Source organism: Trichechus manatus, unplaced genomic scaffold (genome assembly GCF_000243295.1).
Source record: "Trichechus manatus latirostris isolate Lorelei unplaced genomic scaffold, TriManLat1.0 scaffold00052, whole genome shotgun sequence".
In the NCBI taxonomy this organism is placed as follows: Eukaryota; Metazoa; Chordata; class Mammalia; order Sirenia; family Trichechidae; genus Trichechus; species Trichechus manatus.
The window spans coordinates 2,837,269-2,860,987 of record NW_004443988.1 but is presented as its reverse complement, the minus strand read 5'-3'; the positions used below and the strand labels follow the sequence as shown (position 1 = coordinate 2,860,987).

Sequence of the window (23,719 nt, the reverse complement as noted above, 5' to 3'; positions counted from 1 at the left end):
TTGTTCACCCAGGCTAAGCTTTTTGCCTGGAATTTCCCTAACTCGTACACAACTCTTGCAAAGTCTGAGACCCGTTGCTGTCGAGTCAATTCCGACTCATAGCGACCCTATAGGACAGAGTAGAACTGCCCCATAGGGTTCCCAAGGAGCAGCTGGTGGATTCAAACTGTCCACCTTTCAGTTAGCAGCTGAGTGCTTACCCACTGCGCCACCAGGGATCCCTCGTAAGGTAGTGCTATTGTTGGCTCCATTTCACAGGTGAGGAAGATGAGGCTGCAGAGAGGTTAATCACCTCACCAATGACTCAAACCCAGGGTGGCCTGTCTTTATGCCTGTGTTCTTTCCAATTCATGTTCTGGCCCCTCCATGCCACAGGGTCACACACACGCTGTAGCTGGGTTCACCTGCATCTGAGCTGGTGCTTGCAGCTGATGTTTGCCTAAACACATCCTTACTGAGAACCTATCACACAGCAGGTAAGGGTGAGGTGCTAGCAATACAAAACCTAATAAGAGAAGTCCTTTGTCTCAAGGGCCCACATTCCCGGGGGAAAGACAGAGAAGTTGGGAAGTGCAGGCCACACAATGACGGCTACAGTAGTAATCACAGTAGATGGCACGTACCACGTGCGCATGAGGCACCAGGCACAGCTGCTAGTGCTCTGCATTATTAACTCAGTTAACCTCCCCAACAACCCAATGAACTAGGTAGTATTATTATCCCATTTTACAGATGAGGAAACTGAGGCTCTGAGAGGTTAAGAAACTTGCAAAAAGGTCACTGAGCTAGAAAGCAGAAGAGGCAGGATTCGAATGCAACACGAGCAGTCTGAATCCGGAGTCCGGGCCCCTATCCCATCTCTGTGCTGGCAAAGATGTGTGCTAAGTGCTTAGATATTGGGTGTGCAGTGGGTATCCCAAATAGGACTGATTCATGTGGTGGGCTAACCAGCTAATTGTTTCCCCTCCACGTAAAACCCCTCCTGCCCTGACTGCCTTTCACACCACAGACCCTCCTCCTCTCTCTAGCTGCCGCTTAGCATGCCATTTGACATAAGTCACTCCTTCATTGAAACTCAGTACCAATCACCAGCTGCCTCAGAACTGCCTGCAAAGTCAGCAATGATCCCGGAAGTCCCCTAGATGGGGAGGGCCGGCTATGAAGGGGGTTCTGACCAGTCAAGGCCAGAGACAGTGTTCACCTGCTCTTCCCGGGTCTGCACATGGGGCAAAGACTCGGGCTTCTTCCCCTACTTTCCTTTCAGATTTTCCTTGGGGGCAGCCAGTCCTCTCCTCTGAACCAAGTTCTGTGCTTTGATTAAAAAAAAGACAGACCCTGGCTCCAGCCAAGACCTCTGCCATTTCTTTACAGGGCCACACGGAGACACCAGGGGTCTGAGCTACAGGGGGAGGAGCCCCAGAGTGTGTGGTATCCATGAAGCCCCAGCTGCCTTCCAGCCTGGAGCCTCAAGGACCTTGATGTCACAGCCCAGCAGGTGACGGGCCCTTCAGGATGGGAGCACAGGACTGAGAAGCCCCCCTTAGGATGGGTGTTGGCAGGCTGGGGCTCATCCCACCCAGGAAGCAGCTGCCCAGGCCCACCTGCCTGACTGACCATGGGTGCGTCAGCACTCCAGTCCTCACACCTGAGGGAGCCCGAGGTGGGTGAGAATGGTGGGGGAGGCTGCTGCTGACTCAGTGGTGCCACGGGAGCCCACCTGGGCCCTGGCTGTGCAGCTGGCATTCCACGGCCTGGAGGTGAGGATTTTACAAGAAAAATACATAGTCTAGTGTTGGAAGTGGCAGTTATTAATTTCTGCTGATAGGAAGAGTCTTTCTGGAAGCGTAACACACATTCTGAGGAGCCTTCGGACCTGCTGAGTGCACAGACTCTCCTGGTGGCCATGCGACCTGTCACATCAATGGGCCCCCTTCGGCAGAGTGGAGGCATCGCAGGGATCTCAAAAATGGACACATCCCAAATCCAAGCACCAGCTTCTCCTTCAATTATTTACAGGGAACACAATGTGGTGCAATGGAATCTAATTCATAATGCCTTTTTAATGCCTTTATAACACAATATTCACTTCTAATCTCAGCAGATGACAAGTTGCCACTATTGAATTCCCATTAATATGAATTATGGCTACAATATATTTTGCCCAATATCATCTGCTCAGCCTAATATTGTGGGGGGAATAAAAATCACACCCTCAGCATACCTCTGGTGTAAGAGGCGAGGGCAGTGCAGGGAGTCTGTCCACCTGGCCTGATCGTGGAGGAAGTGCCTGTGCCAGGCTAAGCGGTGGGCAGGGCTCTAAAGTGCGGCTGGGGAGAGCTGTGGGGGCACAAGCCTTTCCTCTTCCATCACTTTCTGCTCAGTCAGTCTTATCTTGGCTGTTTCCACCCAGGGCAAGCCTGTGTCTACATTACCAGACGCATCATAAGGAGGTGTAAGCACAGTTTGGAGTCTCTGGGTGGTGAAAACGGTTGCTTGACTGCTAACCGAAAGGTGTGCGGTTTGAGTCCACCCAGAGGCACCTCGGAAGAAAGGCCTGGCAATCTACTTCTGAACAATCAGCCAATGAAAACCCTATGGGAGCACAGTTCTAGTCTGACACACATGGGTAGGATTGCCATGAGTCAGACTCAACAGCAACCAGTACTGGTTAGGCCCTAGGGTTACAGTAGTAAAAACAACAGTGATCCTGCTATTCCTTGACTCTAACCTTTGTTCATGCCATTCCCTCTTCCCAGGTTACCTCCCATTTCTTCCTCTGGCAAACTCCCACTCATCTTCTAAGACCCAGTTTAACCATTATCTCTTCTATGATGCTTTCCCTGACTCCCCCAGTCAGTTAGTTGCTCCCTCCTCCATGCTCCCACGGAGTCCTCTAAATGCTGGCTGGGTCGTTAGCCCCCTAAGCTTTCTTACGAGAGCAGTGGTGGTTCAGTGGTAGAATTCTTACCTTCCATGTGGGAGACCCAGATTTGATTCTTGTCCAACGCACCTCACGGACAGCCACCAGCCACCAACCACTACTCCTCTGTCCGTGGAGGCTCATGTGTTGCCATGATGCCGAACAGGTTTCAGCAGAGCTTTCAGACTAAAGAAGGACTAGGAAGAAAAGCCTGGTGATCTACTTCTGAAAAATCACCCATTGAAAACCCTCCGGAGCACAGTTCTACTCTTCACACATAGGTTGCCATGGGAATTAACTCGACGACAACTGATTAACTGGTTAAGTCCAGCACTGCAGTGGAACCCTGGATGTTACATCACCTCACTGTGCCTTGGTTTCCGTATCTGCAAAATGAAGACAATAATGGCACCCACCTCATACAACTGTTGTTAGGATGAAGTGGGTTAATATAGGCAAAAGCACTGGGACCATGTCTGCCCCATTGTGGGCACTCAATAGACATCAATGATGATGGCACCGATGCTGCTGCTGGTGGCCACCCCAAGGACACAGCTGGGGTCCTTGCTGCCTTGCAGTTCTCAGTCATTTCCTAGGATTGTTCCTGAGTGCACGGGGTTAATTAAAATGCACCCTTGTGCCAGTGAGGTACACATTTCTAGCTTGGAGAGCATACTCTTTACCAGTGAGATTTGCAACTCACTTCTGAACATGATGGTGCAAACGGTTAAGCACTTGGCTACTAACTGAAAGGTTGGCGGTTTGAATCCACCCAGAAATGGCTTGGAAGAAAGGCCTGGTAATCCATTTCCAAAATATCATTCATTGAAAGCCCTATGGAGCACAGATCTACTCCGACACACATGGGGTCGTCATGAGTTGGAACTGACTTAGTGGCAACTGGTAACTGGTCTGAACACAGAACAGCTAAACCTTCCCCATCAGCCCCAGCTCCAGGGGATGCTACAGAAATTGACCATGGATATGCTCTGCAATGACTCCAGCATCCCCCAGAACCCTCCTTTTCAGGGCCCTGGCCTTCACACTGTGCTTGGCCATATCCTTGCTGCTGGGTGGCCCCAGAGCCATTGGCCTGCTGTGTGTGGGAGAGGAAGAGCAGCAAGTGGGGACAGCGGAGTGCCTCCCAACCCATTCAAGCTACCCTGTGAGTCATGATGGGAATCCTCAGTGACACCTACCCCACAATTACCCAGGAAGCGGCCCAGGGGGCCGGGCCACCCTCCCTCTCATTCCTCAGGAATTCTTCCCTACATTTCAATCAAGTCAATGTTAGTTTGAGTTAAGTGCCATAATTTGATTGGCCTGCCTGGCTTTTAGTCACTATGATTGGCACTGTCATTTCTCTTAATAAAGGAAATTACTTGGTGTGTCAACTATCCCCGAATTTACACAGATATTCCTTCTCTCTCTTTCAACTGTAGGGCATTGGTTTTTATAAAGTGCTTTTACCTTGCTGTTTCATCTAGACCTCACAAGAGCCCAGTGAAGTTGGCATTCTTATGCCAATGCATAGGGAAGGTAACTGAGTCTCAGAGCTGAAGGGTCCTGCTTTGAGGTCGCTTAGCCAGTGAGGTGTGGAGATGGGCCTGAAACCCAGTCTCCTGAGGCCAGCCTAGGGTTTTTTCCACCCCTAGAAGCCTCCTCAAACATGGCCTTTCCTCCACATCCCAGGGGAGACTCTTCCCCCTAGTACGAAGGGACTGCCGACAAACACCCGAACAACTAGACACCTTTTCTTCCTGCTGTCTGTTCCCCCAAAGCAGTACTGGGCCCACAAAGAAGACAGTGGCAAATCACAGCTGCTCTGACTCTGCCCTTCATAAACGATCAGCAATGATTCTGTTGCATCTCTGCTTCTCAGCCCAGGTTTAAATTCACCAGGAACGACTGAGGGACAAGCAGGAGGGAGACTTCCCCTTGAGATCGGAGAGTGCTCCAAACCCATCCCAGCCCCACTGGTGAACAGTTTTGAGTCCTAGACTGCCCTTCTGGGATGGAATAAGCAAAAGCAGTTCTGAAAGCAGACATCAGCATGTGGTATTCTTAGACCAAACCAATGTGGTTGTTAGCTGCTGCCGAGTTGGCCCCTGACTCATGGTGACCCCGTGTGCGATGGGGTTGGACCACTGTGATCCACAGTGTTTTCACTGGCTGATTTTCAGAAGTAGATTGCTAGTCCTTTCTTCCTAGTGCATCTTAGTCTGGAAGCTCTGCTGAAGCCTGTTCAGCATCATAGCAACACACAGACCTCCACTGACAGATGGGTAGTGGTTGCGCATGACGTGCACTGGTCTGGAATCGAACCTGGTCTCCCTCAGGGAAGGGGAGGATTCTACCACTGAACCACCGCTGTCCTCTAGACCAAAACAACAGACCCTCAGAAGGAGATAGAGGGTGTGACCCAAGGCATAATGACCCCCAAATATCCCACCTCTGAGCAGAGTCCATTCCACACCAATGGCTTAAGAAAAAAAGGTTACTGAATTGGAGGGAAAATGAACAGAGCTGTGGCTGGACATCTGGGAGGTATGGGGCTGGACCATGCAAGCTTCCTAACCTTTTGGTCCTGACATTTGTGGTTGTTTCAAATTGTTGGTGAGCAAAACTGCTTCTGTGGGGAGCCTGTAGCCCTTCAGGCAATGCTACTAGCACTGAGGAAAAATGCCAATGGCACGCTTTTCATCCAGTTGCTCATTCAACAAACGTCACTGGGCTGGGCCTCATACAGAGCTGCACACCTGGACTCTGGAGTGAGACAGCCTGGGGATGAATTCAGCCCTCCTGTGTCGCCCTGGGCAAGTTACTTACCCTCTCCTTCTCAGGTCTGAAGTGGGAGTATTTTTTATGAGGATTAAATAGGATACTAGAGTACTCAAAACAGCACCTGCCCAAATGAGGATGAGTACCTTAAATAAAATAAACAAATGCAAAAGGCTTCAGAGAGTTATCGGCAAATGGGAGAAGTAGCCCAACAAAATATTAATATTTGAGGGAAAGGGTTGTACTACAGTGAATCCAAGTACTTTGGGAGAAAACAGAAGGAGTGCCGGACCTAGGGCAAAGGTCTTGATGATGTAAAATCAGTGCTGCCTATATCACAGCAAATCACGGGGCACTAGTCTCGTTAGTGAGCCCACAGAGGCTTTGCTCTGGCTCACCATGCGGGTCCTGTCTTCATCATCCTTATTGTAGGCATCCACACAAACCACTCATTCTTTGGAGACTGTTCCACCTTTTTCCCTCAGTTAGTAGGTAGGCAGAGACAACATCAAAGGCATTTATCTTCCCTATCCCAACAACGGAGCCCTGGTGGTGCACTGGTTAAGAGCTCGGCTGCCAACCAGAAAAAGGTTGGTAGTTTGAATCCACCAAGCTGCTCCTTGGAAACCCTATGGGGCAGTTCTACTTGACTCAATGGCAACGGGTTTTTTTTATCCCAAAGACAGTGATAAATACATGAATAAATATTCATAAGTATAAATTCACTGGCTCTGTCCTCACGCACTTACGGAGAATCTGTATATGCTGGGCATTTCAGGGAGCTTATTCTACAGAGTTCACAGCTTAGCAAGGAGAGAAATGGAATAAAGAAGCAAGTGTTATTGTTGTTGTTAGTTGCTGTTGAGTCACCTGTGCTCGGTCCTGTGCCATCTTCACGATCTTTGATACATTTGAGCCCATTGTTGAAGCTCCTGTGTCAATCTGTCTATTGAGGGTTTTCTTCATTTTCCGTGACCCCCTAACTTTACCAAACATGACGTCCTTTTCTAGTGATTGGTCTTTCCTGATGACGTGCCCAAAGTAAGCAACATGATACGTTACCATCATCGCTTCCAAGAAGCATTCTGGTTGTATTACTTTTAAGGCAGACTTGTTCCTTCTTTTGGAAGTCCGTGGTATATTCAATATTCTTTGCCAGAACCACAGTTCAAACGTGTCAATTCCTCTTCTGTCTTCTATTTTCATTGTCCAGCTTTTGTATACATAAAAGGTGATTGGAAAGACCATGGTTTGGGTCAGGTGCACCTTAGACATCAAAGTGACATCTTTGCTTTTTAGCACTTTAAAGAGGTCTTTTGAGCAGATTTGCTCAATGCAATATATTGTTTGACTTTTTGACTGCTGTTTCCATGGGCATTGATTGTTGATCCAAGTAGAATGAAATCTTTGACAAGTTCAATTTATTCTCCATTTATCATGATGTTGTTTATTGGTCCAGTTGTGAGGATTTTTGTTTTCTTTACATTCAGGTATAATCCATACAGAAGGATAAGTGCCATATAATATTACAGGTATTATAATAGGGACATAAATAAACATGTTATGGAAGCAAGAGAAATAAAAAAATAACAGCACCCCCCCTCCCCCCCCACACAGAGGTGCTAATATTTTAGGCTGTCAGTTGCAGGAAGAACAGTTTTTCTGGGCAGGCAAGAGAGTCAATGGAAATTCTAGGAAGAGAAAGTATCAAGGGCAAATGGCCCAGGGGGCAGGAGAGATCCCAATATGTTTGGGGAAGTGGTATGTAGAATCTTGCTGCCGAGTAGGTTGTTAGGGTTTGAATTGTGTCCCCCCAAAATATGTGTTGTAAATCCTAAACCCCTATACATGTGGATATAATTCCATCTGGGAATGGGGTTCTTAGTCATGTTAATGAAGGTTTATCAGTGGAGGGTATGTTTTAAGCCAATCACTTGTGAGATATAAAAGGAACATATTAGGCACAGAAGCAAGGACAAACTGGGCAAGATTGATGTTATATGGCGTTCTCCAAGGAACCAAGGAACATAAGCTGAAAAAAGACAAGGACCTCCCCACCAGAGCTAACAGAGAGAAAGGCTTCCCCTAGAGCTGGGGCCCTAAATTCAAACTTCTAGCCTCCTAAAGCATGAGAAAATAAATTTCTGTTCATGAAAGCCAGCCACGTGTGGTATTTCTGTTATAGCAGCACTAAGACACTAAGACATGGGTGGTGGGGGTGAAGTGCTCAAATGGCTCACGGCCTGCTACTCCATCTGCTGGTGGCTTTCTCTCAGACACAAATGCCACCCCACAGAAGCAGGAGAGTGCAGTGGCAGTAAACTGGCATTTGGAAAAGCAATAGATAGCAGAATGCTTGTCCCAGGAGTCAGTGCTGGGGTGAATGAATAATAGGGAACGGGTTCTCACAAAGGTCACTGCAGCTGTTTTTACGAATCCACATGCCAGGCGAGGCCTGGGAGATGGAAGGGAGACTGCATTCGTGGCTTGTGCTCCATAGCTGTTCATATAGTGGAGGCGGTCGTTTGTTATTTATTTTTCATACACCAGGAAATGTATTAGCTCACAGAGCAAGAAGCCCAGAGGCAGGCAGGGGTCCAGCATTAAGGCTGTGGTTCCACATTTCTGGAATTCTCCTGTTCCTTCCATTCCTTGTGTGCTGGTTTCATCCTTGGGCTTGTTGTACAATGCTTACAGCAACTCAAGGCATCATATCCAGATATGACAACGTCCAGGGGAGGAAGGATTACCTTCTTCTTGGGATGCTTTCTTAGAAGCAAGAAAACCTTTCCCAGCATCTCCGACCAGGAGCACCCTCATGTCCCATTGGCCAGAAGTGGGTCACATGACCCATCCTAAGTCAATTCAGGTTAAGGGGAATGGGTTTACCACAGCTGGTTTAGAATCATAATCCCACCTGGGGTGCAGCTGTGGATCCCTTTCCCCAAAGCCTGGAAGGTGGTGGATACCTGAAGAGAATTGGAATTCTATTAGAAAGGAAGAGGGAGAGAATATGGATGTTGGGTAGATATCCAGTGACACTCGTTACGGGTGCATTGGAGGTTCAGTTGTAGAATTCATACCTTTCACGTGGGAGACCTGGCTTCGATTCCAGGCCAATGCACCTCAAGGGCAGCCACCACCCGTCTGTCAGTAGAGGCTTGCATGTTGCTGTGATGCTGAACAGGTTTCACCGGAGCTTCCAGACTAAGATGGACTAGTAAGAAAGGCCTGGCAATTTACTTCTGAAAAATCAGCCCATGAAAAACCCTATGGATCACAACTGATCACATTACACATGGAGTCACCATGAGTCTGGGTCAACTTGACAGCAGCTAACAATATCAGCACCCGCTACGCACCATGAAGGTGCTTTGTCAGGCCTGGAGCTGTTCTCAGCTTCTGTGCTCTCATAGGTAGGGCTACCTGACTTACCTGCAGGCTTGGTCATCCATCTCCCTGTCTCCCTACCCTCAGCCCACAAGCTTTAGGACCAGTGGCAGGAACTTTTTAATCTGGATCCTGTTTAATGTCTTTCTAACCCTGAGTTGGGTTTATTTCAGTCTGTAAAAGGGCTACTCTGTGCTCAGAGGGTTCCCTTGTCCTGGCAAAGATGTTTCCCCAGGATAGCCTCAGGCACATGCTGTTCTAGACTCACAAAGATGATCACAGAGGAGTCAGGGCTGTCCCATGGACTGGGAGAGGTAGGCGAACCCACTTTTGACAAAGAAGAGAAGCCTTCAGCGTGGGAGGTTCTGGCCCTCACTTCACAGCCAATGGGAGACAGGGCCAACTCAGGATGCTGCTGACTGACTGGCCACCCACGAAACCAACCTCATGGGCTTGTGCTTTCTGCCCAGGTAACTCTCAGTGATTCAAACCCCTGCTTTTTTTAAATAAAGAAATCAACTCTGAAAGGATGAATGATAGGAATCCTCCCAACACGAGCCCCCACACCCTCCATCAATCCAAGACCAGCCTCTTAGCCAAGGGGAATGCAGGTGGGCTGGGATTCCCCACCCCTCCAGGTGTGAACAAAGCTGGAGGGAGGGACTGCATGGGAGCTCTCCCAGGTCTCCCTCTGCAAGGCGTGGAACGAGTGACTTCCTCTACCCCGGCAGCTCTGTACAGGGAGTACGGGCAGCACTACTTGCTGATCAGCCCAGAGAGGGTCAGGGGGGCAGCCCTGTGGCCCTTCCTCCAAAACAAAAGAGGGCAAGAGTAGGAGCAGGGGGACAGCAAGCTTAACCTAGGATGGCTGAGCCTCAGGAGCTGGTCTAGCAAGGAAGGGCCCCGTGTGACGGACAAGAGTGTTTTCCCGAGGGACTCTGTGGCAAAAAACAACCAGCAGTTTAAATGAAGGGAGAACCAAAAAACTAAACCAAACCTGTTGGTGTTGAGTTGATTCTGACTCACAGAGACCCTATAGGACAGAGCAGAACTGCCTCATAGGGTTTCCAAGGAGCAGCTGGCAGATTCAAACTGCTGACCTTTTGGTTAGCAGCTGAGCTCTTAACCACTGCGCCACCAGGGCTCCAGTGAAGGGAGGGAGGTGTGAAAGCTGACCTCTACTGTGGACATAGGTGCCTTGCTCTACCCCCAGCTCCAAGGACTCCTTTTAATGGTGCTAACCAGTTACTGTTGAGTCAATTCCAATCATGGTGACCCCATGTTTGTCAGAGTAGAACTGTGCTCCACAGTGGCTGTGACCTTTAGAAAGTAGATCACCAGGCCTTTCTTCTGAGGTGCCTGTGGATGGGTTCGAACAGTTAACCTTTCGGTTAGTAGTTGAGTGCTTAACCATTTGCATCACACAGGGAGTCCTTTCTAATGGCTCTAGGAAGAAATGACGCATTCACCCATCTTATCCTATGAAGCAGAAGAAGGGGAAGCTGGGAAAGCAGGAATTTTACTTCAATCAATAGGAAAGGCGTTCGGCAGGAGTCTCGGAATGCATACTGATGCTCTGCCCACACGCTTTGTGGAGTTCTCAGGGCTCTTTATTTACCAGAGGAAAATGAGGTTTCTTGCCTGTGGGTACTAGAGAGGCAAATTCACAACGCAAATTAATACGCCACCGCTAGTTGAAATTGAAGCCAGAGCCGCACATAGAATTCTCCTAAGCCTTCATTTTAGGGCAGCGAATGGAGCACTGAAACTGATTGATAATCCGCTAAGTTACATCAGCTTATCTCTGCAGGAACTTCCACAATGACCCTTCTTGGAGGCATTACACTTTTGGAGGACTCAAGCAAATCTGGCTGCCTGTATCATGGAAAGTAAGTAAAAGAGGGGTAGGGTCAGTCTGCATTGGGAGGAAGTTCTCTTCACCAAAATGACACTAACTTTGAAGCAGCTGATGGTGAACAAAGGATCCGGAGGTACATTAAGTTTTCCTTTTTATGTTTATTTCTCCAAATTATTTTTAGCATTGCAGACAGTTCTGAGTCAACAAATGGGTTGGGTTCTGAAAGTTCATTTGTAATTTGGCTGTTTAGATTTTGCAACATACTTTCCCTATAAAAAAACAATGTTATAAATGGTGATGAGATTCCCAGGCTAGTTCTCTAAAGCCTATTTAAACGTAGCTAAAATACTGTCCTTTCGCAATGAAAAAAAAAATCGTTAATTGGAACATGAGTAATTAAATGAAACAGGGAAGACCATTAAACCTGAATAAGAAATAGATTTATGTTTATTCTGAGTGATGCTGTTTGCAGAAAACCTAATTTAATTTAAGAAGGAGTCTTCCCAAGGGCTTTTAGGATGTGCATGGGATTTGTCTGATTAGGGAGAGGGTGGCATCGGGCTGTCCCAGTCTGTGGCTACTGAACATCTGCATCACACTGTGGTTCCCTGCCTGATTCCAGGCCCATCAGGAAGCCTTTCGGTCAGAGCTTGTCCTTCTCCCGTGTGGATTTCTCACAGGGAGAAATTCACTGGTCAAACTCCATGGAGGTGGTCTTCTTGGGGTAATAGTTTTTAATGTAAATCAGTAGGTTAGCATTCTAATGACCTTGGGAATATACTCAGGAACAATAGTGACCCATCCCACCAACTCTGGGGCACTGACGGAGTCTAGTGTTGGAGCTTTCAAGACTGAGGGTCAAATCCTAGCTCATGGTAGATTCTCCAAGGTAAATGCACCTTGGAAGTTTCCCTGGGGGCCAGCCAGACGGCCTTCACCCTAGTGACACAATCCTTGCTGGGTGCCTTCTTTCAAATCGCATTCACCAAGTCTTTGAGTAGATGGGATGTGTGTAACACAGGTTGTGTGTACATGTGTGTATAAGTCAATAAGTGTCTCATATTAATTTCCTATACCAGGCCATGGAGAGGACAGAAACAGATGGATCCTATCCCTTCTTTTTGAGGCACGGGAGTCTTGTCCAGAAGCTAGAGTGTGAATAATTGTGTCTAATCAAATGTGCTGGAAACACTGGGGAATGTACTACAAAAGCAGTCCCTGGGTCGCACAGTTAAGCTTGGTTACTAACCAAAAGGTTGGCAGTTTGAACACACCCACAGGCACCTCAGAAGAAAGGCCTGGTGATTTGCTTCCCAAAGGCCACAGCCATAAAAACTCCATGGAGCGCAGTTCTACTCTGCAACACATGGGGTCGCCATGAGTCGGAATCAACTCGCAGCAATTGATTACTGGTTATATTGCAAAAATGACCACACATTCTTCCCATCCTTATATCCTGCCTCTTTGCAATGTGGCGCTGCAGCTCCTCCCATCAAGGGGTGGAGTCTTCTTGCCCACCCTTTGAATCTGGGTTGGCCATGTGACTTGCTTTGGCCAACAGGACTTTAGCACATGTGCCTCAAGCAGAAGTTTGCAAAGCTCTTGCACAGCGAGCCTTGCTCTTGGGACCCTGAGACCACATGTGAATCAGCCTGAGCTAGCCTGATGGTGGGTGACAGGCCACGTGAAGGAGAACTGAGGTGCCTTGGCCAACTGTCTGTCTACCAGAAAAGTGTGAGTGAGGCCATCCTAGAACATCCAGCCACTAGCCAACCCCCCAGCTGACCACAGACAAATGGGAGAGCCCAGCAGAGATGAGCTGAGCCAAGCTGGACAGGAACTGACCAGAAACCCACAGAATTGTAGTTGTTGCTGTAAGCCACTAAGTTTTGGGGTGATTGTTATACAGCAAAAGCTAATTTATATGCACATCTGGCTCCAGTCAACAATGTCTTCTGACCTCTTTGCTTTGGAATCCATATCTGCCTTTTGTCCAGACTATGGCTCATCCCTTACAAATGTGGGGAAATACATAATTTTCTCCCCTCTCTTTTGTTCCTTTAATCAGGAATTTAAGATCAAGTCACTTAGGTCTGCCCCCCCAAAAAATGTAGGCTTTGAAATGGTGCTTTGGAAATAATGACATTTTTCAGCTTTGTATACATTTCGTGCTCGTAGTGCAACTTAAAGTACAGGCAAACCCATTAGCTCAGTTCTAACATGCATGAGTTGTCTCACAATGTGTTATCAGGGCCTGATAATTCATCACAAGGGAAATCACAAATTTCTATTTATGGAGCAAGAAAAAAATCTTCCAGATAAAGTCACTTGCAGTTTGGAAATTCACTATGAAAGGGGCTTGGGTGATTCTCCCACCTGATCCCACTCAGCGCCTTTGTTCTTCAATGTGAATACAAGAGAGACGGAAGGGAGGCTGGCTTCTCGTTCTGGAAGTGCACACGAGCATCCTTCATCTATTCTTGGACCCCCAGAACCACATGGGAGGAGCACCCACCACATGGGGCCTCGCGGTCATTCACATAATTCTACATGGGAATCTCAAATCATCTTCTCCAAGAGAAGCACTTCCCAGAGAAGGTACGGGGCACGAGGAAGACTTCCACTGCAAGCTTTTCTCTGTGATTACAATTTACAACCTGAAAGTCCCACACGCTCAGGTTGCTGTTGCTATTGTTGTTAGCTGCCAGCAAGTTGGCCCCTGACTCACAGAGACCCCATGTATTACAGAGCAGAACTGCCCCACAGGGCTCTCTTAGCTATAATCTTTACAAAAGCAGATTGCCAGGCTTTTCCTCAGTGGAACCACTAGGTGGGTTTGAACCACCACCTTTAGGTTACCAGACGATTGCAAATCACCTGGGCTCCTTCACATGCCCGTAAGTGCCCACAAATCTGGGAGTTTGGTGCTCTGATGGAGCCTGCGGATTTCACGGCCCCTTCCGGGCCTCCAACACAGACTACGTCTCTGCTTCCCCAGCCTAGGTTTGCCGTCCAGGCCTCAGCTCCGAGGAGCGATGGGAGCCACCCTGCCTGTTTCAGCACGAGTGCGCCTGACCAGAAGGAGAAAAAGCCCCCAGTACATTTCACAGACATCAGCGAGGATTCTGCAGAGTCCATTCTTTCAAGAACAAAATTGCATTTTATGAAGCCGTCCCTTTTCTGTTTCATCTGTCAAGCAGGTTTGCTGAGAATAATTTAAATTTCATGCAGCAGCAACTGCGGGGCATTGGTGCTTCCTTTTTTCCCACAAACAGGCTTGGCTGTGGAGTCACGTTTCTGCTTCTCAGCAGCAGCCTTTCCCTGGGGGCTTGCCTGCCTCTGGGGGCAGGCAGGAATGGGGTGCTGTCTCACACTATCCCACTCCTCAGCTTCATTTCATGCCATATTAGCCAGGTGAGGGGGACGGTTCAATGGGCCTTCCTTCGGTCTACCTAGCACCTGCCCACCAGGGGACTGGTTTTCCCCCATACGCATGGTTTGACCCAGTCTGTGGTTTAACTTTTTAAACTTAACTTTTATTGCATGCTTACCATGTAGCAGGTAATATTCTTAGCTTTTCTACATGCATTAATTGATCGAATCCCCACAACAACCCAATGAGGAAAATACTATGACTATTATCACTTTATAGACAAAAAAAAATCAGAGGTTCAGAGAGACACTCAGTTTGTAAGTGGCCCAGCTAGGGTTCAAACTCACTTCTGTCTAACTCAAGAGCTTGAGTTCTTATCAGCTGTGCAATTTTTCTGTTGACATGATCTTTAGTCTAAATTTTCCAACCTATAAGACAAGAGGTAAATGTGCCCACTTTCCTCCTTAAAATTTGTTTTTTGCTGTCAAATTTCAGTGGCTGAGAGGATGGGAAAAGTTATCGTAATGATGCTACAGTGATGGTTGCCATGGTGAAAGCATCCCGCCAGGCAGCGTGGGGTGGGGAAGCAGCCGGTGCAGGCTCGTTCTGTTTCTAGCTCACTAGGTGATCTCTGGCAAGTCACTTTCTGTCCCTGAACCTCCTCACTACTCTAACCTACCAAATGAGGAGACTGGACAGCATGGTCCCCCTTCTCCTCTGGGCTCTGGGGACTTCTGTCCTGGGGGTTCGCAAGCTGATCCAGGCCCCAGGGAAGCAGTACATCGGTCTGAGCAGTGTGTGTCTGTGTGTGTGTGTTGGAGGGCAGCCCCCTAAGGTTGAGTGGCCCAGGAGTCTGTGCTTGTCCAACCCGCCTTTCATAAAAACATGCATGAACTCTTCGGGCCACAGACAAGTGTGAGAACAAAAAATCAACTCAGGCCTGAAGGCACCAGTGACAGAAAGAATTGTCGGCACCTTAGTAAACCAGCCACTGGGAGCAAAGCCAGCCTCCCTCACCCTGGGCGGGGGGCTGGGACTATCCCCACATGGCTTGCCAGAAGGCAGGCCCCAGCACTGGGGAGGAGCTGGCCACTAGCTCAGGTTGCTGCGAGGACAGGCGTCTCTGTGGTTAGGGCATGGGACGCAGTGTCCCAAGAGCCCTGGGGAGGCCCAGCCCCTGGAGCCAGTGCTGTTTGCCCTGCTCCCTGCCTGGCCAAGGGGAAATCCTAAGGTCTGACACTTGTCCCCCGAGAGACACCTTCCTTGGGGGGACATCCCCTGAATCCTCAGGGTGGCTCTGGTCCAGAATGGTGCTAGACCCTTCACTGAGGAAGCCAGGCCAATATACTCAAGCAGCCTTGACCACACTCAGGCGCAGCAGGAACAACCACGGAGAGGAACACACAAGCTCTGCTCCTGGCTTCTCTGTGGCTCCCTCCCTCCCTCACCTTCACCCAGGGTGGAATCTTGGTTCTCTTTATATTGGGCTTTCCTTGAGGCTAGGGCTCCCCAGCTGTAGAAAGTTTTAAAAATCCCTTCACTTGATCATCTGGCTTCCACGATAGTGCTGACTCCTTTTCATCTTGGAGCCCATCAGATGCCCTCCTCCCTCCCAGCTCTGGCCTGCTCCATGTGGCAGCCAACCCTTAGCCCCAACCACCCAGAAACACAATTTCCTGTCCCTGCTACTTGAGGCCTAGCTCCTGTTTCTCATCTGAAGACTTTTCCTCTCAGTGAGATTAGCAATGGACACCTTTCCGTACGGGCCATGGCCTTACCCTAGAGGCCTTACCAGGATGGCAGTGACAACCACAATGGTGGTGACAACAGCCTCTATGTACGACTCGGCGTGTGCCAGGCTCTGTTCTGTTTTGAGCACTTTACCCCGGTTAACTCAGGCAGTCCCCATATCAACTCTAGCAGGCAGGTACTACCATCTGTTCCCATTTCACAGAAGGGAGGTCCAGAGAGGTGAGGTCCAGGCTTGCTCAAGTAGCAAGTATTAGTGTGGAACTCAATCCAGGCAGTCCGGCTCCAAAGTCTTGCTTTATTTCATCCACTTCACTAAGCTGCCTTTGCCAATAACTCCACTAGGAGAGACATTCTTGGGTCATTGGGTCACACATCTGGCCACAGATTCATTATACAGTGGCTGTGAACTCCCTGAGGGCAAGAGCCAGACCTCACTTCTTGGTAAATACTTTGTTTTTTTGACCAGAGAAACCACAGACACCTCAGTTTGGGCCTGTCCATCAACTGATGTGGTATTGGCATAGGATTACACAAGTAGGCAGGGGGCAGGCATCCGGGTGGGCAGTAGCTAGGCCAGAATGGCAGAAAGGCACTGCTGCCCAAATTTAATAACCTACCTTGATGGAATGCAAATGGTTAATGCACTTGACTGCTAACCAAAAGGTTGGAGGTTTGAGTTCACCCAGGGGTACCTCGGAATAAAAGCCTGGCAATCTACTTCTGAAAGATCATGGCCACTGAAAACCCTATGGAGCATAGTTCTACTCCGAAACACACAGGGCTGCCATAAGTCAGAATCGACTTGATGGCAACTGGTGGTGGTGGTGGAATCTTGAAGGATGCTGCTGGTGGCTGCTGTCCTCCCTTTGCCTGCACACCCAGGTCCTCGGAGTGTCCTGAGGCAACTAGGGTGTAAGCAGGCACAAACAAGACCCTGAAGGCAAGAAACTGGGCAGGGGACGGTTACGGAGGGCAAATGGAATTCAGCCCTGCTGTTTGTTGTCACATGCCAACGAGCCGGCTATCCTCACAGGCATGAACTTTTGCCCCAGTCCCCTCCTTGCCACCCAGTTCAGTCCTTGTCCCAGCTGTTGTTTTCTATCTGAGGCTGGGTTCCTTCCCTCCCCTGTGGCTGTGGTTTGGGGCCCATCCAGTCAGGGATGGTGAGTACCCAACTGCTTTGGGGCAGAGCAGGAGCTCCGGGGGCAGGGCTCCACCACAGGAGGGGCCGTCGGTGCTGAGTGCCCCCACCCTCCTTGCTTGGCAGAGCTGAAGTCCCCACCCCGGGGAGCAGCCGGTGCTGTTGCTAACCAGGATCCAACCCTGAGAGGAAAGAAACCATCAAGTGAGCCTCCAGGTCCAACTTCTCCCTCCCACCTTGAGTCCCTGCAGTCAGCTCGAGAAGCTGCCATTCTCCATATGGCTGGCAGCTGGCCTTACCAAGGGCGGCCAGATGTGGGTGGCAGGGCCAGCCGGCTGGCTGCACCGGGCAGAGGTCATGAATCTGGAGCTGTCCTGGGGGCTGGCACCTGGTAGAGGGATGTGTTTGGCTGGTCTGGGGGCAGCGTGCCCACTTAATTCCCAAACTCCTCTACCCCATCCAACATTCCTTCCCTCCCCACCTCAGTGGGGTGGTGTTTTCATAACAGGAAAATAAAATCAATAAGGCATTGCAGGAAGATGTCGGCGCGCTCCAAGCCAGCCTCAAATAGCTCCATTGTTTCGGGCATCCATGGGGCCCTGCTGCTGGCAGCACTCACGGTTATTAATGGGAAGCGGGGTTGAAAGGGAGTTTTGAAAACCACAGGGATAAAGGCAGCAGCACACCTGGAGTGCAGCTTTCCAACACCACAGACACTTCACAATGCCTGGGGCCGGGGCTCCCCTGCCTTCAACTTCTCCGACAACTTTTATGAAACCAGCAAAGAAAAGACAAGCCGTGGGGGCACACACCGGCCCTGAGAGAGCTCCTGGGGGCAGCTCTGAATGGCTGGCAGAGGCAGAGGAGGCCTGCGGAGGGAGTATGGGGACGGGTGGCCCTCTGCATGCTGGCCTGGTCCCTTGCCTTGGGGCTCAGGCTGCCCTGGGGGAGGGCCAGGCTCTGCCCAGAGCCAGGCAAGAGCCCGGGCACATTGATTTCCACATCATGCCCTTTCTGATGTTGGCGCCTCAGCGGCCAGGAGAGACAGGATGGCCTGGGGCTAAAGCCACTGAGGCAGACCGCTGCCTTGAGGATCCAGGTGGAAGGGCCCTGCCAGCTGGGGCCGGTAAACATGAACTCCAGGTGACCTGAGCGCTAGCCTCGCCGGTTGTTGTGAGCATAGCGGGAGGCAGTGGAGGTGAGAATACTCAGCACAGTGGTTAATGAGCGGTAGGTGCTGTGTGACTCTTCCTGGGACCCTTCTGTTTGTCAGTGTTTTCTTGCAAACCAAGTCACTGTTGACACCAGGGGACTTCAATGGTCTGAATTCACCTATTTGGGAAACCTGTATTGCCAACTCGGCGTTTTGCTGTGATTTCACTCATTAAATAGCATTTAATCAACATGGCATAAGGCAATGGGTAGCCTCGGCATCTGCCTGTCCTCCAACAAGGCAGTCATAGTGAGAGACTTGATGTAAAATAAAACCCATGCTAACGCTCAGACACAGCTGCCAGGCCCAGCTCCAGGGAAGCCAGTATCCTGGGGAACGTGGAGCCTGGTGAACAGGCTGACCCTACAGAGCCTGAGAGGCTGGAGGGGGCGTGACGGAAAGTCACGGAGGACACCAGCTCTTACCTTGGTGGTGACGGCTGAGGCAGAGCTGGCCACGAGGCTGGTGATGGCCTCGCTGCTGCCGGTGGTGCAGGGAGCGGGGGCTGTGGCGGGCGTGGGCAGCCGGGAGGGCACCACAGGCAATGCCAGGAGGCCGGGCCGGGCACTGAGGCTGCTGGCTGTGCTGCCACCGGCCCCAGCGGTGGCGCTGCAGATGCTGGTGGTCCCATGCGTGCCGTTGGCACTCCACTCGCGGCGGTCCCAGCCCACCCGATAATCTCGTTCGAAGCGGCTGTGGTGCCGGGACATCTCGGTGGATGGCAGCTGCTTCTCACAGGGAAACAGAGCTCGGACCTGCTGGCACAGAGCGGAGAGAGGGTCGTTTAGGGAACCAGCAGCTCCACTGGGACACAAGGAGGGCGCCACCACAGCCAGCATCCGTTAAGCACTGTCTCTGTGCTCCATAAAGGGCTTTAGAACGTTAGTTTATTCAATATACACAAGCCCACAAAGCATGTACTATCAGCCCCACCTTACAGATGAGGAAGACATGATTTGCTTGAGATGGCATGACGTTGTGGACAGGATGTCAACTAAGTCATAGTTACACTGAAGTCACGCATTTTGTTCTGCAATATCACACTGCCCAGAACGACACAGATGCACACAATTCAATTACACGTTGGGACTTTACACCCCCGTCCCCTGCTGTGAGAAAAAGACCCTGGGGACCCCTCCGGCCACCTTTTCCTCAAGCATATGATAGGGTAATACCACCCAGGCCTACAGACTCACTTTATAGGCAGCAAAGCCCTTTACATAAGTCTCATTAGATCCTGACAGTAGTAGCACTGTGAGTTGGCAGTTGGCCTGAATGATCCCCATTTTACGGACCAGGCAACTCATTAGAATGAATGATCCCCCTGAGGTCAGAGAACTAGAAAGTGGCCTAAATCTCTGGCCTTCAGACCCTAGCTCAGCTCCTCATCACCGGCACAGAGACCCGAGCACCTGGCCCCTGTTAACCAGGACCATCCCCCAAGTGGCTCTCCTGAGTATCTGAACATAAGGCCCTTCAGTGTTGTCATGGAGACCTAGACAACCATGATGTTCTGAAGGGCCTTCTGAATCATCGAGGATCACATTTTCCTCAGTATTCCCATGACTTGTCTGGCTCCCTACCCAGCTGGGCCTGATGTGATCCTGTCAGGAGGGATGTAAAGATACAGGAGAGGCTACCTCAGTCAGACAGGCTACAGCGAGTCAGGCACAAAGGGGTTTTAGGTGGGGTCTGCCCTCCACATCATGTCCACAGCCCTGGCCATGGCTCAATCACGGCTCAGTTTTCTTTGACCCTTTTCTGTCTTCCAATCACTCTGTGTCTGGAGTGTGAGTTCCTGGAGGTCAGGGATGGTTCCTGGCTCCTTTTCCTACCCACCAGTCTAGCTCAGCCCTTGTCGGGTCCCTGTACAAGGCAGGTGCTCTGGGATATCTGGCTAGTGGGTTAACAGGCAGCTTTGTTTTTCATTTTTAAATGTCTATAATGCCTGCTCCTGCTCTGGACTTTGCACATCCAGAACTAGTTGCAAACATCTGGTGACATGGGGTCAGAGGCTGTGACCACATGAAGCAACCTGTCCCCCATGTTCTATTTGTGTGGTTGGCCATGACCTAGTAGCCACCGTCCCCTCTGCCAGGAACATGGAACAGACCTGAGCCCAACCTGTAACCTGCAGGCCCCCTGAAGCAGAGCTGACCACAACCTCTTAGGCTGGATGGTGGGTTCACAGTTTAGTTCATTTTTATGCCTCATGAGTCATAATGTCATGATAAGTTTTTTTTACTTATCAGATATTACATGGTAAAAAATAAGAACAAATTACCTCCTTGATCACCCCTCACAAACGTTTTCTACCAAGGTTCTTGAGAGAATTGTTTAAACTTAGCTGTTTTTACTCTTTAACCTGCTCTGATGTGACTTCCACCCCTGATGCTCTCACCGAGAGTGGATGACCTTTTTGTTCAATCTGACGTGACATGGATGCTCTTGTCTTTGACTTCTCTTGCGTTTGACATGGTTGGTCTCGCTCCCCTTTCTGGAAGCCTCTTCTCTGTGGTTTCTGTGACATGACGCTCTCCCAGTTCTTCTTCACCTCCCTGCTGCTCCTTTTCACTGTCCTCTGCAGGCTGCTTTTTCTTGGCTCACCCTTTAAGAGCCAGGGTTCCCTGGGGTTCCATACTTACTCCTCTTCTTTTCTCACTCTACATACTCTCCCCGGATGGGCTCATTCAACTATCACCTCTTTCCTGATGACGCCAAGTCTATATTTCTAGCTCTCCTCTCTCTCCTAAGCACCACACCCAGCCACCTACTGCCTGCAGCACACCTTTACCTGGTGTCCACAGGTGCCCAAACACAAGATGTCCTTAAATTAATGAACCAGTCTTTTGCCTCAACGCTCATTCTCAGGAATTCCTTCTCTCAGAGAAAGCCACCTCCCTCTCCCCCATCTCCATCCCCATATTCGACAGCTGGGTCTTTAATTTCATTGCCTCAGTTGTTCTCAGATCTGCCCCCTCTCTCCATGTGCACAGCTATTGCCCTAATTCAGGCAGTCACACTGTCTCCCATGTGGATTATTTCAACCAGCCTCCTTGCCCCAATCTTGCCCCTTCTGGATCCATTCTCCACCCAACTGCCCATATGTTTTTTATAAAATGCAGATCTGATGATGATACCTTACTCTCCTGCTTTAAATCCTATCCTGCATAAGAAGGTACCAAGAAGACATTTGAGGATCTGGGCTGGGCCACTTTTCTAGCAGCAGCTCTCGCTGTTTCCACCCCAGAGGTGATGGCTGGTCATTCTAAACACCTTCCCCTTTCTGAAGGCTTTGTGCTTTCTCAGCTCAGGGCCCAGGCCCATACTGCTCCTCTGCCAGGAATGGTGTCCACCCTTCCCCTGGCTAAGTGCTGCATACCTTTTATGACTCAGCCCAGCTACCAACTCTCCTGGGAGGCTGCACTGACCCTGTCCCGTCCTGGTTGGGTGAGACACCTCTTGCCCCCACAGCACCCTGTGTGCGATACATCCCAGCATGGATGTATTTATTACCCAAGGACAGGGTCTGGGTCCTTATTATCTTTGTAATCCCAGCACTTAGCACAGTGTCTGGTGTAGAAAGGTGTTCAGCACTTGTTTGCTGAATGAATAAACTAATGTTTACTTTTTCTTAATTGCTGGACAATTCCAGGAAGGACAAATGCATTTGTGTGAAGGAGAACCCTGGACACAGAAGCCTTGAGTCTTCTGACTCGAAATCCCACGTAGGCACCAGAGCAAGGGCATGTCCTGCCTTCCTAGTTAACCAGACCTTGAGCCGCCAAGGATGACTCTGCAAGGGGACTCATTGCAGACTGAGGGCCGGCCGGACCTCACAGCTTAGACTCTTGTCTCCCAAGACTCACCTTCCAGGACAGAGCCCTTGCTAATTATCACTGCCTGAAGGGACACAGTTACAGCTCGACTACTGACCAAAAGGTTGGTTGTTCAAACCCACCCAGAGGTGCCTCAGAAGAAAGGCCTGGCAATCCGCTTCCAAAAAATCAGCCACTGAAAACCCTATGGGGCACAATTCTATTCTGATATACATGGGGTTGCCATGAGTTGGAATTGACTCAATGGCAGCTGGTGTGTGCGTTTTTTTGGTTTGAGGGGACACTGCTTCCCTAGGTTGGATCCTAGTGTGGCAGAGATGGCGCTGTGTGTTCACCACATCTTGTTCTCTTTCTGGGCACCAGGTAGGCCTTCCCAGCCTCCTTTGCAGTCAGGTTGGGATCATGTGACTGGACTCTGGCAGATGGAATGGGTGTGGAAGTGATGAAGACCACTTCCAGACATGGCCCTCTACAAACACCTGTGTGACTCCCCCAGCTCTCTTCGCCAGCTGTGGCAACCTTGGAGGTCACACCTTCCAGATGGTGCAGCTATCCAATGGAAGAAGGTTGTCCCACGTGATTTTGCATGACTGGGAAACAAATCTTTATTGTTAAGGCATTGAGATTGGCGGTTTATTTGTTATCAAACTATGGCCTAGACTTGCCTGACTAATAAACACACTAAATCAGCCCCTGCATCCCTATAATACAACATAACCTCACATATTGCCAAGAGAATGATCTCCTTCCAGCTGGTAAGGATGGAGGTAGGGAAGGGAGGCATACAGGTGGCCCTGCCTCCCTGAGACATGCCCAGGGTGTGCCTGGGGAATAGGTCAAAGGGGTCTCCTCAGCCCCAACCAGCCCTGATGCCAATAAAACCTCTTAGGGGCCACCTGCTGGACCATACAGAGCCTCCATCTTACTTAGCTTCAGTGCTTGAAAGAAAGTCCAGTTCCCTGCAGTCTGCACCTCTCACCACCCCAACCCTACTGCTCACCTCTTCAAGTCCCTTCAAATGCCAGAGAGGAGATGGAGACTCATGTAGCTGGAGGCCATACAATCTAGTTTCAGTCTCATTAAGTGTATTCAAAACAAAGGTCAACTCTTCGTATGCCAGCGTTTGGGTTAGTCTTCCATTCCTCAATTTAATTTCCCCCTTCAAACAGAATGAAAGAACGTGTTGCACAGTTTACCATGAGTGAGATGACGAAGTGCCAGCTCCAAAGGTGGCAACTTAAGAATTTCCTGCCGGGCATGGAGCCAGTGTGTCAGAAAGGGCCCATGTGGAGACCTGTGTCAGTACACGTGCGCCACAGTGGTTGCAGGGAGCAGCAGGAAGTGCTTGGGGGGGCGGACAGACGCCAAGAATAGATGAGGAGCCTCAGACGAGACTGGTCAAGCAACGACAGAAAAAACACACCGCCACGCTTCCTTGTCAAGGTGGGCACC

At 49.9% G+C, this 23,719-nt stretch overlaps 1 protein-coding gene across 1 annotated transcript in view; it reads right to left on the bottom strand.

Moving 5' to 3' along the window:
* KLHL29 (kelch like family member 29) overlaps positions 1 to 19,138 on the bottom strand; it is a 167,987-nt gene extending 148,849 nt beyond the window's left edge. The window contains exon 1 of the mRNA XM_004377557.2: positions 18,854 to 19,138. Coding sequence (XP_004377614.1) covers positions 18,854 to 19,138 — 285 coding nt within the window. The remainder of the gene's footprint in view (positions 1 to 18,853) is intronic.
* Between the last annotated feature and the right edge of the window lie 4,581 nt (positions 19,139 to 23,719).